This window comes from Nesoenas mayeri (assembly GCF_963082525.1).
Source record: "Nesoenas mayeri genome assembly, chromosome: 7".
Classification (NCBI taxonomy): domain Eukaryota; kingdom Metazoa; phylum Chordata; class Aves; order Columbiformes; family Columbidae; genus Nesoenas; species Nesoenas mayeri.
The window spans coordinates 38909242-38926455 of record NC_137551.1 but is presented as its reverse complement, the minus strand read 5'-3'; the positions used below and the strand labels follow the sequence as shown (position 1 = coordinate 38926455).

Sequence of the window (17214 nt, the reverse complement as noted above, 5' to 3'; positions counted from 1 at the left end):
GGAGTCTTTATGATCCCCTTTTGTTCAGGGTGTTTGGAGAGCCTGGAACGTGAAGAGGAAAAAGCAAGCCTGGATGGGATAAGAATGTGTGATATGATTATAAAGGGTGAAAATGACAGATTCAGAAGACAGGATAGAAAACTCATAATAATTAGAGGGCAGGAGCCAGGAAGGGGGCACTGACAATGGTAAGAATGCATAACCGAGTTCTGAAAAAAAGCCTTTTGTGATAAGCAAACATGTGGTCCAGCATTATATTTTGACTTTTGGATGCATGACACGAGCTAAAATGAAAAACACTTAGGTCTGGAAGAATATATGGGTTTGGGAGGTGCAGAGATCGTGGAGTGTGAACACTGCAAAACAAAGAGCAAATATTCGGAAACAAGACAAGAATTCACTTTAAGGCATGTCAGGTCCTGGTATAACAGCAGTGGGAAAAGGCTATGACAGGTCACTAGTTTTCTTGATTAAATGTCAGTAAGAGTTGTATACACAGAATAAAACAAAATGAGGGGGAATTTAACAGGGAATCAAATACAGCAAACATGGAAATACTGACATTTTCGTCTGGGAAAACAGTAAAATTAAGGTCGCAGTTGAAGACCTAAAGAGAACAGTCAGCTCTGGACCAAGGATGTAACAAAGAACGATACTCAAACCCCCCTGGGCCACACAACCTGCTGGGGGGACCCTGCTAGAGCAGGGACTTGGACTAGATCGTCTCAGGAAGTCCCTTCCAACACAAATGATTCTGTGAAATTATTCTCCTTATAAATTACCTGGTACCACACAGAAGGATGGGGTCAGCAGCAGGGAAAGGGAATGGAGGAAAGGGAAAAAATTGAGCAATGGAGAGAATGAGAAGACTCGTGGGTCTGGGATTTGGGGGAGGTACAAGGTAATTTCTCTAAATAAAAAAAGGGGGTTGGGGAAAGTACTTCAAATTAAAGTCAGAAAAGGCCCAAGAGGCAAAGGTCTACAAATCTAGCAAGTGCAAATCACGTTGATAGTGTGTGGATGGCAACAAGCTGCCTCTGATGACCAAAGTAAATCCTCGTTCCTTTGCTGAAGGGCTTGGGGTTTTTTTGGCCAGGTCTCATCTGCAGAAGACAAGGCACATCCCTAACTGAAAACACAAGACATCACATCTGGAGGTGTATTCATGTAAAGATCAGAATATCTTTTGTTTCTAGCCTCCTGGTTCCCAGGATGTCTTGAAAAGGTTTGTAAATGATATATCCTCTACCATCGCTACTGAACTCCTAAAATCCGGTGATTGTAGCATTTGCATTTTTACTTCAGGCCATGCAGTCTTCACAGCATAAACAATTAATGACTCCCCAAGATCACCGTTTTGGATTTGCATGGCTTTTTTGCAACTGAAGTGAGCGTGCACACCCTTTCTCATACTCTTTCCAAAGCTGAGCATTTTCTTCTTCATCAAAATATCCGTGGAGGCAGAACACTGCTATTCATTCTGTTCACACTACGTAGCTCCACGGTTTGTATGTCAGATGAGACTTTTCTAGTGCAACTGCCATGTGCAAACCTTGTACCTGCAGCAAAGGATCCTCTGCCATACGCTGACACATTTAGATGGATGTGTCACAAAATGCTTGCTTTTTACAGTGCGTCCCATTGTTCTAAACATGAGTATAAAGGGACCAGTCCACAATGCCATTAGTAGCTATATTGGCAAGGTACATAAATAGACTCTGGGGGTGGAATTGCAAGGTGGCTGTGAAATAATGATATAAATCTGATTTGATGTGGATGGATTTGGGTTTGGTTCAAACTCTGGAACGACTTATGCTTCAGATATTCCACAGACTAGAATACCCAGGTTTAGGGTTATTTTTCTATCAGGCATGTCAAATGCTAAATTAGAATAAATAAATAGATAGATAAATAGATAGATAATCTGTGGATTATTTTTTGTGGTACGGCCTCAGGCTCAAATGTGACAGAGCATATACTGTAAGTACAACTGGATCCCTAGTGAAGAATAAGCTCTAGAAGGAACGAATGCCAGGGATAGCTTGAAAATACGTGTTCTCACCTGCAAAGCAGCTTGGTTTAGCAGAGCAGAAGAGACAAGCAGTATCTTACACCCTCCTGGCTGAGGATATCGTCCCGTGATGGCCTCAACACCCAGCAAAAGTAAAATGAAGGGCTTTGATTTTACCTGTGACACGCAGTGGCAGCGAGGGACGAGCACTGTCAACTCAGCTCAGTCACTCCTCCTCCCTTGTGTTTTGTTTTCCCCTTTTGGTAGGAGATGGAGGGTGCAGAAGACACCTTGGTTTCATTAAAGAAGGGCGTCATCTTCTAGAAAAGAAGCTCCTGTTCAGTCCTTACCCCTCAGCGCAGCGGGACGGATTTGAGGAGTGAAGTTGTTATTGCCTGGCTTTGGCGATCCACACGATGCTGGGCACGTGTAGTTTTCTGTTTATAATTTCCAGGCGGCGTCTGATCTTTCCTGGGACTCTAAAGGAGGTTTAGTTCTTTGGGAAAAAGGTAATTACAACAGAAGCTGAAATCACTGATGATCCCATTGTTTCCTGAATGGATGAACTGTTACTGCTGTTCATAAAAGAGTTACTGATACACGCTTAACAGGCAGACCCAGGTTTGAAGGTGTTTTTTCTGACAGACAGACAGAAAAAACCTTTTTATTCTTCCCAGGGAAGAATGTGTGTCGACTTTGAAGCTATTTCCAGCCCACGGGTACTTTCACACGTGTTTTGTTCTGTGATGTTTTGGCATTCCTGCAGCCTGGGGGCACAGAAATTTGACGGTAAATGACATGAAGTCACACACACAAACACAAAAGTCTCAGATAATATTGACTTGTTTTTAATGCCACCGAACCCCAAAATTAAGCCTACCCTGTATTCAATGTGATTCCCAGCCAGCGCAGGATGTGAAGGAGCGCACAGAGGTTACTGGGCATTTGAAGATCTCTTGAAATTGTTGTCCAGCTTTTCATCCTTCCATTACGGATTTAAGAAGCGCTCAAGAAGTTAATAAAACCCCAGTTTGTAAAACTGATGGTGATGATGCAACACGTGGAGGTGCTGGAGCGAGTGGAGAGAAGGGAACAGAGCTGGTGAGGGGCTGGAGCACAATGTGATGGAGCGGCTGAGGGACCTGGGGGTTCAGCTGGAGAACAGGAGCTGAGAGGAGACCTTCTGATCTCTGACCTGCCTGAAAGGAGCTTGGAGCCAGGGGGATCGGGCTCTGCTCCCCAGGAACAAGCGCCAGGAGCAGAGGAAACGGCCTCAAGTTGCGCCAGGGGAGGTTGAGGTTGGATGTGGGGACAATTTCTTCCCCAAAGGGCTGTGGGGCATTGGAACAGGCTGCCCAGGGCAGTGCTGGAGTCACCATCCCTGGAGGGCTGGACAGACGGACATGAGGTTCTCAGGACACGGGGCAGTGCCGGGGTGGGTCATGGTTGGGCTCGATGATCCTGAGGGTCTTTTCCAAGCGAAACGCCCCCCGGCGGCCGCGCGGGGCTCAGCCGGGCGGTGCTGCCGCCGCCCCGCGCGCGCTCCCTGCGCGTTCATTGCGGAGCAGCCGCGTAACACCCGTGACGTCGCTGTGAAGCCCCATGTGACGCGTCCGGACTCGTCAAGTGGCAGCGAGGGGCGGCCGCTCCGGGCCCGGCCCCGCCCCGGCAGCAGCGCCCGGCGCCGCGGGGCCGACAGGCGGCGGAGCCCGCACGGGGAGCGGGCAGGGCCCGGGCAGGGCCCGGGGAGCGGGCGCGGCGCGGGGTCCCGCTCGGCCGCCATGGCCGCGGTGCCGCTACCCGCGCGGGGCCGGCGGGGGGCGCTGCACGAGCCGGAGGAGCCGGAGCGCGTAAGTTCCGCCCGCGCGGGGTTGGGGGGGGTATGAGTTGGTTGTTCGGCCTTGCGCGCGCTGCCGGCGGGGAGCGGCCTCTGCGCTCCGGCCTTGGCGGGCTCGGTGTGTCCCGGGCCCGCCCGCCGGCCCCGAGCGGGGCTGTGAGCGGAACGCGCGGCGGCCGTTGGCCCCGGGGCGCCGAGCGCGCGCTGACGCGGGCACTGGCGGCGCGGCGGGCGGTGCCCCCTGGCGGCCGCGCGGCGGCACTGCCGGAGGGGGAGCGGCGTCCACGGCCCCGTCCCCGCTGTTCACGAAATCCCAGAGTGTCAGGGGTTGGAGGGCCCTGAAAAGCGCATCCAGTGCAATCCCCCCATGGAGCAGGAACACCCAGATGAGGTTACACAGGAAGGTGTCCAGGCGGGTTGGAATGTCTGCACAGAAGGAGACTCCACAACCCCCTGGGCAGCCTGGGCCAGGCTCTGACACCCTCACCCCAACAAGTTTCTTCTCGTATTTAAGTGGAACCTCCTGTGTTCCAGTTTGCACCCATTGCCCCTTGTCCTGTCACTGGTTGTCACCAGCAGAGCCTGGCTCCATCCTTCTGACACTCCCCCTTTCCATACTGATCCCCAGGAATGAGTCCCCCCTCAGTGTCCTCTTGTCCAGCTCCAGAGCCCCAGCTCCCTCAGCCTTTCCTCACACGGGAGATGCTTCACTCCCTGCAGCATCTTGGTGGCTGCGCTGGACTCTCTCCAGCAGTTCCCTGTCCTGCTGGAACTGAGGGGCCACAACTGGACACAAGATTCCAGGTGTGGTCTCCCCAGGGCAGAGCAGAGGGGCAGGAGAACCTCTCTGACCTACTGACCACCCCCTTCTAACCCACCCCAGGTACCATGGGCTTCCTGGCCACAAGGGCCCAGTGCTGGCTCATGGTCACCCTGCTGTCCCCAGGACCCCCAGGTCCCTTTCCCCTACGCTGCTCTCTCCCCAACTTATCCTGGAACCTGGGGACACCTGGTACTGCTGCTGGAGCTTTGTGGTCTGTAAATGCCATTGAGCCCTGAGCCTGCCTGGAGACGGGGTCTGCACACACACTCCTAAGCGGAATTTCACTAAACAAGATTTGTTATTTGCACTTCTGGAATAGTTTTCCATTTCAGCCCAGCGTGTGTGTTTCTCCATTCAGATTAATTCCAACAAGGTGTCTCATCCTCCACCTTGTGAGCATCGTTCTTCCTAGGAAGTGCCAAGATATTTACTTTACAAAAATTAAGGGTTTCCTTTAACTTTGCAGAAGTTAACAGGCGTCCCAAGAAAAAACTTACTCTGGTGTTCAGACTCTCTCCCCACTGTTGATTGTCCCTGTTCACATGCAAACTTGGGCAAAAACTTGTGTTGTTAGGGGCTCACCTCACATATCGGAGAAACACCGTTCTTGGAGAGAAAGGAACATCTGTTCAGTGTTTTTCTGACTGTGATTGACAAGGTTACAAAGAAAAGGAATTTCTCTATCTCCCATTTTTCAGGTCAGAGAGGCAAATAGTAACTTCTTCCCTTTAATGAATTGCGGTTTGTCCACTAATGAAAGCATCAATGAGCCAGCTGTCTGGAGACCGGATAAAATTCTCAGACTTCTATGAGAGCAACTCAGAATTGCTGTCACCACGATGTGGAGAGCTTGACTCCTGTATTCTGCTCTGCAAGGTAGTTTTAAAGAACATTAGAGGTTGGGTTTTTTTTTCCTGTAACAGCAGTTGTTATGGTCCAGATTAGAACGGAATCATCATGGCTCAGTGTGCTTAAGTGAACAGTTGAGCTGCTGCCGGCACGCACTCCATCACAGACACGAGGTGAAACACCGACATGGAACCTTTCTGACTGCTGAGGTGCTCAAATCGTGCTCTCCACCCTCTAGTGCCTGGTCACTGTCGTGCAGGGACTTTTTAGCCAAGGAATTGACAACTATTTTCTATTTTTGATTTTGGCTAACCACATGAGCCCGAGTGGCAATGCACACAAGTCACTTTCCTTTGTATCCTGTACAGCTGTCATGCCATACGGAGTTTTGCACGTTTTAGGTCTAGTATCAGAACATTTGTCACTCTTCTCCTTGGGATTCTGTTCTTCTTATGTTTTAAGCCATTGCAAGAACCGGAGCTTGAAGTCATTACAAGCGCTGTATCCAACATTTGCAGAGATGTTATCGCTGCCTCAGCCACTGGGGAGGGGAGCCCCAAACTCAGCTCTACAAACCAAAGCAAGCAGGGCCAGACTGATCACCGCGTCTGGGGAGACAATGATTTGGAGTCTTAATCATACTCTTATTTGATGTTGCTATCATGGAGCATCCTGTACTAGCGGCTGTTGTAACTGGGGAAGATTCCCTGCAGTTTTTTCTGCCCTCCCTCAGCTCCTACTGTATGTTATATACATATACATAGGATTACCTTTTGTTTTTTGTACCTTGACATAGCTATTTGCACATATTTCAGAAACTTACTTTAGCATGGTGCCATGCTGGTTTTAAAGTATTTGAATTAAGAGGCCAGTGAAGAATAACATTTTCTAGGCTAGGGCTAATCGCATGGTGTGTTCTGGTTTAGACTGAACTGCAAGCAGAGTTTTCCAGAGCAAGGACCTACCGGGACCTCACATTCCTTCTGCTTTCCCCAAGGGAGCCTTCTGCACCTCCTGATAACGGGGAGCATCTATACACACCGTCTCTGTCCTCTCCAGGAAGGCATCTAGTGGAGCTGAACTTAGTAAAGCTGGGGTGGATGGAGACCTGACTTACACTCATGGGACAGCGGACTGTGAAACACGAAACAGAAGCTAGCCTGGCTTTTAAAAATGTGGTAAAATAGAAATTACATGTGATGATCTCATTAAATTTACAGGGGATCTTTTAAATCTCACAGCTAAATTAAAAATAAATTTTAAAAGGCAAGTGTAATCTTTTTAAAAACTATTTTCCATTCCATTTAGGTTAGTGATTTTGATGTACCTAGGTTTTGCACCGGCTTAGTTTCACTGTTGATGAAAAGCATCATCTGTGAGGCCTTCATCCTTTCAGCATCAGTGACAATGTGTGAGTTTTTCCAGGACTTCCCAGCTGGAAGGGAAAGTTACAGAATATCTTCTCTGCAGAGACCTGTTTTCTATCTGTTGGAGGACAGTATGTTATTAGCATGATCATGCCCTGACAAAAAGAGTCATTTTGGTTAAATCCGTGCTTGCCTTTTGAATAGTGAGCTCGTTGATCCTTATGAATCACAGGCACTCGGAATCCTGCACCACCTCTGTTCTCTGCACAGACAGGATCGATGCGTTGATCCTTTCTTTCCTACAAGAGGGAATTCCAGCGAGTGAAATCTCCTCTGAAGCCTCTGCTCAAAACTTGCACAGATTGCCTTGGCATTTGTGTCATAGGCTTGTCAGCCATCTACTCTGTATCCTCAATTCCTGTCACTGATGTGAAGTATCTTAACCCTCCAAAAAAACAATACCTTGAATTTATTTTTAATAAGCCCAGTTTCTTCTGATGTATGGCACTAAGTCTTTTCTCCCTGTCTCCTACGTCTCACACATCTTGCTAGTTACGCTGCAGTACCTTTATGATAAAGGACAAGTTCTTCAGCAACAAAGGGAAGAGAATGCTTTCCCGGTGGAAGGCAGTCTATCTTTAGAGGACCTTCTCAGACCTTTTGTTATTATATTATTCACTTTCTTAGTACAATACATATTTCACTTTTTGATTTACTTCCCATTGTATTCCTTGATAGCATTCTCATTTCAACTTCTTTCCGCTGAGGTTCCTGTTGTATTCATCCATTTTATTTTTGCATAACATATTCAAATTTTAAATTTAGCTTCCGTGCTTCAGTAGTCTGTTAGTTCTGTGGCAACACATCTTCTGCCTCTGAAGTCCTTTCTTGTGAAAGAGATGGAATATTGTTATTCCTTAAACAAAGTTTGTTCAGAAAGACGTCAGAAAAGATTTCAAAAGCGTGTGCATCTCTTTGGAATTCAGAGTCAAACCCTGAAAGGGAACAGCTCGCGTTACAGCCTTGAGAGTGGGATATTAATTGGCTATATAGCAATGGAAAGCTGGGAAGAGGTGAAAGTATTCAGAGGAAGGTACAAAAATCATTACAAAATACATCTTCATAGCTGTCTGAGTTTGCTTCAGGGTTTTCCTTCCGTTTCCTTGATGTAATTAGTCATTTCCCACAGCTTCCCCGGTCTGCCCCTGTGAGAACCGCCATGGGAGGGTGCAGTGTGCTCTCCTCCCGGTGCCACTTTGTCCCCAGGCCGTGAAACAGGCACAGAGACGTGTAGTGGGATGTGCAGATCTCCTTGCTTATCTAGCACGAAATGCCGTGTTAATTATTAATACAACATTTTGGCGATTTCACCTAAAGTCTGGTCGTCCGGATGTTACTGACTTACTGTTCTTCCAAGATCCCTCTCAGATGAAACAATAAAATCCTGAAAACTCGTACTCAGTGGCTTGTGGTGAGGTGTAAATATTGCTTTTGATTCTTTCAGAAGCGAGCATGCAGGCCAGTAGAAACCATTGCTGGGGAGGCTGATGCTTTCCTCATCGGCTGTGCCATGGAGCTGGATTCGAAGCAGAAAATCTCCACTGACTGGGCTCCTTGGGCTGCAAAGACAAAGCAAAATTCAGTGGTATGTTTACACTGTCAACGGCATCTATTTTTTAGCGGAACACATTTAAAATGCCTTTCATTTTATAATAAAATTGCAAATAATCGCCCCCCTTTTTTCTTGATGGCTTTGTATGTGTTTTTGTTGGTTAGATTTTTGAAAACCACGGAAGTGGAGGCGCTGCCCAGCCTTGCCCAAGATGTATTGCCGGAGAATCTGTGAGTATATTAACCTTCTTTCTGTGACATAAAAGATAGACTTGTTCATAAGTATTAGATCCATAAAACATAAAGTTAATAAAAAACACAATTACATTTCTCAGGAATAAAGCATGTAAATAAAAGCAGGCAGATTGATTTGGCATTTCTGAGGTACGCCAGCAGAGAACAAACTAATATGTTTCCAGTAGCAGCTGGAAAATATGGAGACTGCAAACACATTTTTCAAATTCACTCTAAAAAGCAGAGTTTAGGAAGTAACTAAAGCAAACAGTAGCATACAACTTCCTCTGCCCCATTTTCATATCTTCCTCGATTTACTGGATGATGGTAAAATATTCAGGAATCCCCTTCTTGCTCCCATTTTTTTCCTCTAATTGGATACTTCCTTTCCAAAGAGCAGACATAGCCTAAAAATATTACTCTGTAGGATACCTGAGCCAGTTTTGACCGAGGTGGCTGAAGAGCCAGGAGCAATCAGAGCTTGGCACAGACACCCTGACTTTTCTGCACACTAGTGCAAGTACTTGGACAGCTGATTAGCACTGACTTCCCAGCTGCTTCTCGTAGGATCCTCAAAGCAAGCTGAGTAAAACCTGTGTTATTTTTAGTTTATTTCTGTAGCTGTAGTCACAGCTCTGGTGTGGCACTGTGTAGCGTGCCAGAACACTGCTGCAGCAGCGCCGGGACTCCTGCTAACGCAGAAAAGTGATCTTAACCACCCTCTGTTTTTCCCCTGGCCACAACCCTCAGGAGATAACGACCGGTAACGGTGAGAGAGGTTGTGGTGTTGCTACAGTTCCATTTTTTTTCCATGCAAATTGTCTAACCAGAGTTTAGAAAGCTTCTTAAATGTATGGGAGCTGCTCTCAACTTCTGTTTGTGTCCTCTTGAAGCATCCACAGGGTTCCTTGGGGAGCCAAAAGGGCGCAGCAGGGAGAGGGAATTTTTCTTCAGAAAGGCTGAATGCTTATAGCAAGGTCTTTGATTTGGTGGAATTAATGGCAAAATTCCCGTTGAATGCTATGACACAGGTTGCTGTCATAAGTCAGGAGCTGTGACTGAAAAGGTATTTACAAAGTTAATTTGTTTCTGTTTGTCTTTAAAAATAAAACAGAAACCAGATCCAGGCTGACTTTAGGAGTATAGAAACCACTGCGACCACACGCATGGATTACTGAGTTTGAACTTTGCAGAGGTGTTACGGCCTTTGGGGCATGGAGAACATCTCAGGGATTAAAGCTCCGAAAATAAAGCAACATCTTTGGATTAAAACCCAGATTGGCACATCAGGAAGTCAGTTTTGTTGTACTGCAGAATTGCTTTGACAACATCAGAGTTTGTAAAATTCTGCTATGTCAGTCACTACTTAACTCTGGAAAATTATAACTGCTTTTATGTAACATGAGTACAAACATCGTAATTCCAACTAACACTAGTTCTATTTTAAGTCAGATTAGCCTGACGTGTTTTTTTTCCTGTGGCTGAGTAATGAACTTGAGACAAACAGCAGATAAGTTGAGGGAGTAACGTTCACCTCTTCTGCAAACCAGTGTGTGTTCAGGTTTGGTGATAGTGGGCGATGTATTCACAAACAACTCGTTAACTTTGCCCAGGGAGAAACGGAATCTCAAAACAGAACGTTTTTTCTACTTGACTGTCCTGTGCTTTCAATATAGAAACTCAAAGTAGTGTTATAAAAATCTGGAGCCCTCGTAGAACTACTTGCTAGACTTCTCACTAAATTAACCTCCTATTGTTGAGCTGAAATAGAAAATGCTTTGCTTAAAGCAGGGTGATTTTAAATATGATTCTGATTTCTGTGGTGTGCCCTGTAGTGCGGGGGAAAGTTTACCCATGTGTGTTGCAAAATGTCAACTATAAATTACAGCCGAAGGAATAACATACAGTATTTGGTAATGGAATAATGAAGTTAGCATATGTATTCAGTTCTCCATTATTTGAGTCAAGGGGCTGCAACAGTCTGGATGAAAGAAAAAGGAGCACTTTGCAGCGCTGGTTTGCTTTTGCAGAGAGGAGGGAGCTGCTTTGCTCCCGGTCTCTTGCGCTCTGGGCAGCTCAACTTGTGTCGTGCTGAGCAGACAGAACCCCTGAGATAAATGGGCTTGTGTGGGTGTCCCTGCGCTCATAGTGTGATTCCTCTATAGCCCCTCTGCCTACGGGCCATGATCGCAGAGATTTGTTAATTGTGTTCTCTTCGGATAATCGGTTATTTGTAGCCAGTAACATGACAGATAACACAGTCATATTTCAATACGTTTGCTAGGAATTATGTTAGTAAGTTATCTTCATTCTTAAAATTATCAAAAGCTTGTACTAAGAGTGTAATGTCTAAGCCAGTAAGACCTCAGATAACTTTCTTCGCACTTGAAATTTCCCTTTAGGAAAGTCAGAGACTGTCACAGTGATTAACATGCATGGTCAAAGTCCTTCAGAATAGGGAGGATCCTACAGATAGCAGGATAAAGAACATTGTCATTCTTTTTCATAATCAATAATGTTAAAATTCTATAAGAAACTCTGTTCTTCTGATGGTGGGGGAATTCAGATAGATTTAAACATCCGGACTGGAACAAGTCCAACACGTTGGGCTGAGACCATCTTTCATTGTTGAGGGGGGAATCTCATCAGGATTGTATTTTGCACCAATATTGATGTATATTTAATGACCAGCACTTGTTTCAGGAGGAATAATAGATGTGTATTAAACCACAATTTGAGAGAAGTGTAGTACTTTAGTTGCATTTTTATAAGCCTGCTATGGACTATATCGAGAGAGAGTCAGAAGAAGAGGAAGAAGTGGTGGAAACTAGAAGGAAGTTGGGTAGAATTTTGGGGAGTTTAAAATAAAAGTTGTTACCCTACCCAGAAAATAAATTCTGTTCTACCCTCAAAGTCTTTAAACGTGTAATGGTAGGATAGGGTAAGGTATACAGGCACGATGCTAAAATTGTCGACATTCTGTACGGGTATATTGTAACTTCATGTGCAAAACAATATAATAGTTCACGCTGTTTATACATGTTGCCCTAAACATTCTCTTTACTGTCCAGACTTTTTAATTGTCCATGAACCCCTCGGGGAAAAAAAAAAAAAGAGCATATTTGTGATGTTGTTAGTGGAACGGTCAGTTTCTTTTAAAATGAAATTTGAAAACATATACTGAGGAAAAAGCCTTTTGATGAGAGAAGTTTTAGTGACATGACATTTTGTTTTTTCAGGGACACTTAAATCACATCCTGGGCTTGTAGGAACGGGCAGACGGCAGATCGCAGCGCTTCTGTTCCAGCTCTGGAGATGGGCCGGTGACCCCCGTACAGCTGCACGTCTGCACATGGCGCACGCTGCGCTGTGTGTGGAGCTCAGCTGTAGGTGTTACTCTTTCACTGCACAATTAGGAATATTGCTGGTTTTACATGTGAAAAAATGCTTCTGCTTTTAAGGTGGCTCAGTATATGTTTAAAAAAACCTGCTGTAACATTTTAGAGTAGTTGGGTTGATGTGGCCTTTGGCCCAGTCTTCACCTGGGACTGGCCATGTTGATACACGAGATTTTCCTGTCTCTCCTGGCTGCCTTCTCTGATCCTTTTGGAAAGTGGTCCTTGCATTTCATGGGTACGGGGCCTGCAGCTGTAGCTCAGCCTTTTATTCGCAGGCAGGAATGGGAAGACAGAAGTGTCTTCATTTTTAGGTGGCTGTTCAGCTGTGAAAATTCAGCCAGTAAAAATCCTATTGAAAGTTATGTTTAAATCCAAAATATACAGCCAATTCAGGTATCTCGCACTGTAGACTTCTAGTTTGTTCGTAACAAGCAGAGTTTGTGAATGTGGCGGGTGACTATCTAATAGAAAAAGCAGTATTATTGGAGCAACCCTCCTTGAAGCGAAGATGACCAGCAGTTCAGCTCCAGGAAATCCTCACACAGTTGTTAAGATACCATCTGACACTCCCTCTCTTTCCAGTTACTGCAGTATTAGAACGAATCTGTTGACAAAGTCTTAAGCTTGTCATCCACCACATCACAAACAGGCTCTTCTACACTCTCCCGGTATATAGCACTGTAGAATTTTTAAATACGTTTGGATTTTTAGACTCTAAGATAGCAGAGTTGTGCTGCAGACTACGCAACCTTAAGACAAAGGTTTTTCAACAGTCAATGCTTCCTATATTGTGTGTAGAGTTGTAGATAGTACTGAGCTGACTGTTATTAAAGAGGAGTTCTTCCTAAATATACCAGTGTCATGTAACTACTGAATTCAGTTAAGTAGTAGATGTGGAAATAGTCGGTAAAGCCAAGCTGCACTAAGTTGCCGTGCAGACTGTTTGGTTAGGAAAGAATGTTTCCTCCAAGCCAATACAAATTTTAGTTACCTCAAAAATAAAGATTTTCAAAGTGCAGAATTTTCTCAGACACTTCAAATTTTGATCAATCATGGGAACAGTGCAACTGGTTAAAACATCAAAGCCCCAAGAAACACAGTGGGGTTAAGAATTGTATTGTCCCGGTTACCTTGAAGATCCAAAACTGTTCTTGAATCCTCTCGCTCCCAATCCGGGTTGATGCCAGCAATAGTGTCTGGAAAAAAAACACCGAAAACACAACTAGAAAGGAATGGGGGTTCACTTGAAATGACAGTGCGATGAGCAAGTTCCTGTGTACTGATAGAGTTTATCAGTTAGCAGAAAATAATAATGCACAACGTTCTCTAAAGACTGAAATTACGTATTTGTTACCAAGATAACTAGATTGTATTGCAGCCAATTCAGTTTTACATTTTTCAACCCTTGTTTTTTAAAAATGCTGGTAATAATATAATAGCAGCCAAAAGAAGACGGCTGAGCATCGGTTGCTGGGCTGTCAGAGCTGAAGTAGCTGCTTAAGGTAAAAGGCTAAAAGTTTCATGACTGCAAAATGGCTCAAAACCTGTTACGCTTCCTCAAGTAGTGACGCATACAATGATTTCTCATCAAAAGCCGGGGTATCTAAAGAGGGGAATATCAAAAGGAGACTTGGACTCCGTGATGGAAGAGTTTTGTGCTAGAACGTATCAGAGCAGAGAAGCATTGTCTGTAAAACACCAGGGTACGTCCGTGGATTATCGAACCAAAAGGGTGCTTTTCATAGAAATAATTCAAATCTCATCATGTTAAGAATTCACAGATACCTGTGGATGTATTACTTCTGTTTGCTTTAAACTTATCCATATTTTAATCTTGTGTGGCAAACACTAAAAATGAAAACCAAGTGTTTTAGTTATGGTCCTTTTAGGTTTTGTGCCATGTTCTTTTTAATTCTTCTCCTTTTAGAGTAACCATTACTTGGTTTTTGTAAAATCTTCACCGACGTAAGTGGCAGGACAGGTGATGGTTCGTGGCTGCGTTACGGAGGCGGATGGAGCCATGCCAGTGTTCCAGTTTAATGTCATTTTTGTATCAGCGCTGCTGCTGTTCCTGACACGGGGCAGGTGTTTGATTACACATCACCCTGACTCTCAGGACTGTCCTTGGAGATTCCTGCATCTGTACAGCTAAGAAAATAGGAGAATTTCATCCTGTTTTTTTCTCTGGACTCTGCAGCGTGAACATGGGCCTGTTGTACTTTTCTTTAAGAATGTGATGCTGCCATTCCCATCCAGTCTGATTACTGCTTGAGTTATTCACGTGGGCATTTTGAACATCTAAATTCCATGCTACGGAAAGTAAACTGGAGTAAAATGGCCACAGGTAGGGGTATTTTATTTAACTATAGCCTTTTGCGTTCTCCAGGAACACAAGATACAATAGTGCTCAAACCAATTCTCTAATAATATTTACATAACCCCCCCATTCCCCTACCGGTTTCACCTCTTGAAAACAAACTCCAAGAAGAGGTGTAGGAAGAGCTATTGGCAAGTCCCCTCATTTTCAGCATATCCCAATTACCACTATCACACAGTGATACTGAAAGTTGTCAATAAGATACTTTAGTATAGAAAAGGAATGAAAAACACTCGTTAGTTACCATCCCTGCTGCATCAGAACACAGTTTGTAACGAGAGCATTAAAAACCCGTTTGGTACAGAAATGCGATGCTTTTCCTCAGCGAGGCTTTCTATGAAAACTCACCTGTATCTTTCTGTTCCTTCAGAGTCAATCAAGTGTTTTAATTGTTGCATCCTAACATTTCAGATTCCAGGGTAACCTCCCTTAGTTATTTAGCTGCAGAAGCACCAGATTTTCTTGCCTTAGAGCTGAGGCTTGAGCATCAAATATCACCAAAATTATGAAAACGTCAGTATTTTTTCTTCACTATTGTTTGTTGATACAAATGATGTATTGGCTATTAGGGGAACGTTAAACTCTCTTTTTATTGGATGTTGGTATCTTCAATATCTAAGAAGTCGTTCCAGCGTGACTAGAATTCAAGTGTGTAGTGAATTTGCGCAGTGTAAGGATTCTCTTGCTACTGTTTGCCAAAATAGCAGCCCCCTCTTTGTGTGTTTCTGGAGCGGGTTCCAGTGTGAGGAACCGCAGGAGCCTCGGGGAGTTGCGGTTCGAGGCCGCGGTGACCGCGCTGACCCGTTTCGTTCCGTGTTCCCCTCAGTGTGGGAGGCCCCGCGTCTTAACAAAAGCTTGAGCATGTTCTGACTCACATTTCTGGGAGTGCTACTGCTGGTAAATCAAGTATTCTGAATAGATGCACGTTGTGGTTCTGTTCTGCGTAGGGCGTCCCACAGTGAGCTGAGTGGTGTTGCCACCTTGTGAGCCGGAGTTCCCTTGGTTCTGGCACTACAGCTGCTGCTTGAACTGATTCCACAGCCACCCCTGAGCTCTCCTGCTGGCCACAAACCCCGAGCTGCTCAGGAACAGCACCAGGCCTGATGCTTTTCACCAGCAAGAACGCACACGCTTCTGGATAAACTTTAAAGCAAATCATTGAGTTCAGAAGTGATTCCTTCCTCTGTGCTTTCTGGTGGGGCAAGGAACGTATTTATAAATCAGCCAGTGTGAAAAAAACCTGTACTTTAATATATTGGAGGTTTTTAATCGTGGTATTTTTAAAACTTATTTTTGTAAGACTTGACTTTGTATAACTGTGAAAATTTGTTCTACTGGTAAAAATTCCATACTCTATATTTCCTAATATTGTGGTTTGTACACAAAATAACCTGAATGATACTTTATTTACATGTATATAGCAAAAGAAGCATATGGTCTGTTTTTAATTCTGTTTATAATGAGATAATCTAATATTTTTAACTTTGTATTTTGTAAATTGTTACTTACAAAAGCAGAAGCATTAAACACCACTTTGGCTACAGTATGAAGTGGTCTGGTTTTGTTATTCCATTAGTAACTGAATTGCATTCTGCAGATACCGAGGTATAAAGGTAAATGAAATCTGTAGTTTATATTATATACAGTTTCATTGTCACCTATTCTCGCACATATTGAGAGTAAAGTAACTTTGTCTCTTTATAGATGCCCAGGATTTGGGCTGGTTAGTTCTGCATTATACACTGTTGGTATAAAGGTAAGTGGCTGAAGCACGAGATGAGAATGAACCCTGGTTTGATGTCTAAAGTACAAGAAGCGCAAGAGCAAACATGAAAGGGCTATTATATAAAAGTAATAAATACATTATCTGTGTTAGGTACAATTTTTGTACTAGGTTTAGTTGCTTGGGACTTGAGATGAGCGTTCGCTTAACTATTCATTTGATGATAATTACACATTAACTTGTCACCTTGGCTGCTAACAAAAAGAGGGGAAAACAAGATGTGGGGTTTAGTGTGTGGGGTTTAAAGGCAGGCTGTAGCTGACTGGCCACAAATACAAAAATTTATACAACATATATGTCAAAAATTATATATTTAACAAGTGGTGTTTATGTCTAAATAAGTTGGGAAAGGGGTATGTGTATTAAATCCTCAGCATCTCTCCTGAGAACATAATGTGATACCCCGTATGAGCAGATGAATAGTCACACATTAATAATGCTGGTTTGCCTCAGTTGTGGCAGTGATGAGGAGTTACACCTCGACATCTCACCACACGTTACCCCCGGTTCATAACCACTTGTGAACCCCACACGTGCAGAATGGACAAACACTCTGAGGAGCACCAGGAGCTGCTGTCGCTGGGCTGTTTTACTGAGCAATAAAACCCGCAGGTATGGTGGGGATGTCCCACATCACGGGGCGTCAAGACTGCGAAGTTGCTGCGTCTTCCTGCGTTCATAACAAGTGAGCAAGAATAACACCGGCCACATTGTTTTCTTTTTAAACACATGCAAAAAATTAAATCCCAGGAAGATCAAACAGCCATTAATTGATCCGAACCTCATCTTCCGTCAAATAATACGTCCTCCCCAACTTCAAAATCCCACTTGCCATTCTGTGGGGTGTCTGTGTTGGATCCGAGCTGCGACATCCAGATTTTCCCATGCTGGCCTCTGTGTTTTCCTATAATGTAACAAACTCGT

General features: G+C 44.4%; 1 protein-coding gene across 2 annotated transcripts; it reads left to right on the top strand.

Annotated features, from left to right (window-relative positions):
• Window positions 1-3714: 3714 nt before the first annotated feature.
• Window positions 3715-16160, top strand: LOC308042189 (uncharacterized protein C10orf143). Of its 2 annotated transcripts, none has more exons than XM_080347382.1 (5): window positions 3715-3861; window positions 8395-8532; window positions 8664-8729; window positions 11972-12118; window positions 14361-16160. In XM_080347382.1, exons 1-4 carry the CDS (start codon window positions 3793-3795, stop codon window positions 11999-12001), a joined length of 303 nt encoding a protein of 100 aa, XP_080203508.1. In that variant the 5' UTR covers window positions 3715-3792; the 3' UTR covers window positions 12002-12118; window positions 14361-16160. The 2 variants fall into 2 exon arrangements, with proteins under 2 accessions (XP_080203508.1, XP_080203507.1); XM_080347381.1 differs by having other exon boundaries at window positions 8392-8532.
• The last annotated feature ends 1054 nt before the right edge of the window (window positions 16161-17214 follow it).

Coding starts and splice junctions, on each gene's coding strand:
- LOC308042189 (XM_080347381.1), top strand. CDS start 3,793: ATGGCCGCGGTGCCGCTACCCGCGCGGGGCCGGCGGGGGGCGCTGCAC. Junction 8,533..8,663: donor AGACAAAGCAAAATTCAGTG/GTATGTTTACAC, acceptor TTTGTTGGTTAG/ATTTTTGAAAACCACGGAAG. Junction 8,730..11,971: donor GATGTATTGCCGGAGAATCT/GTGAGTATATTA, acceptor TTGTTTTTTCAG/GGACACTTAAATCACATCCT.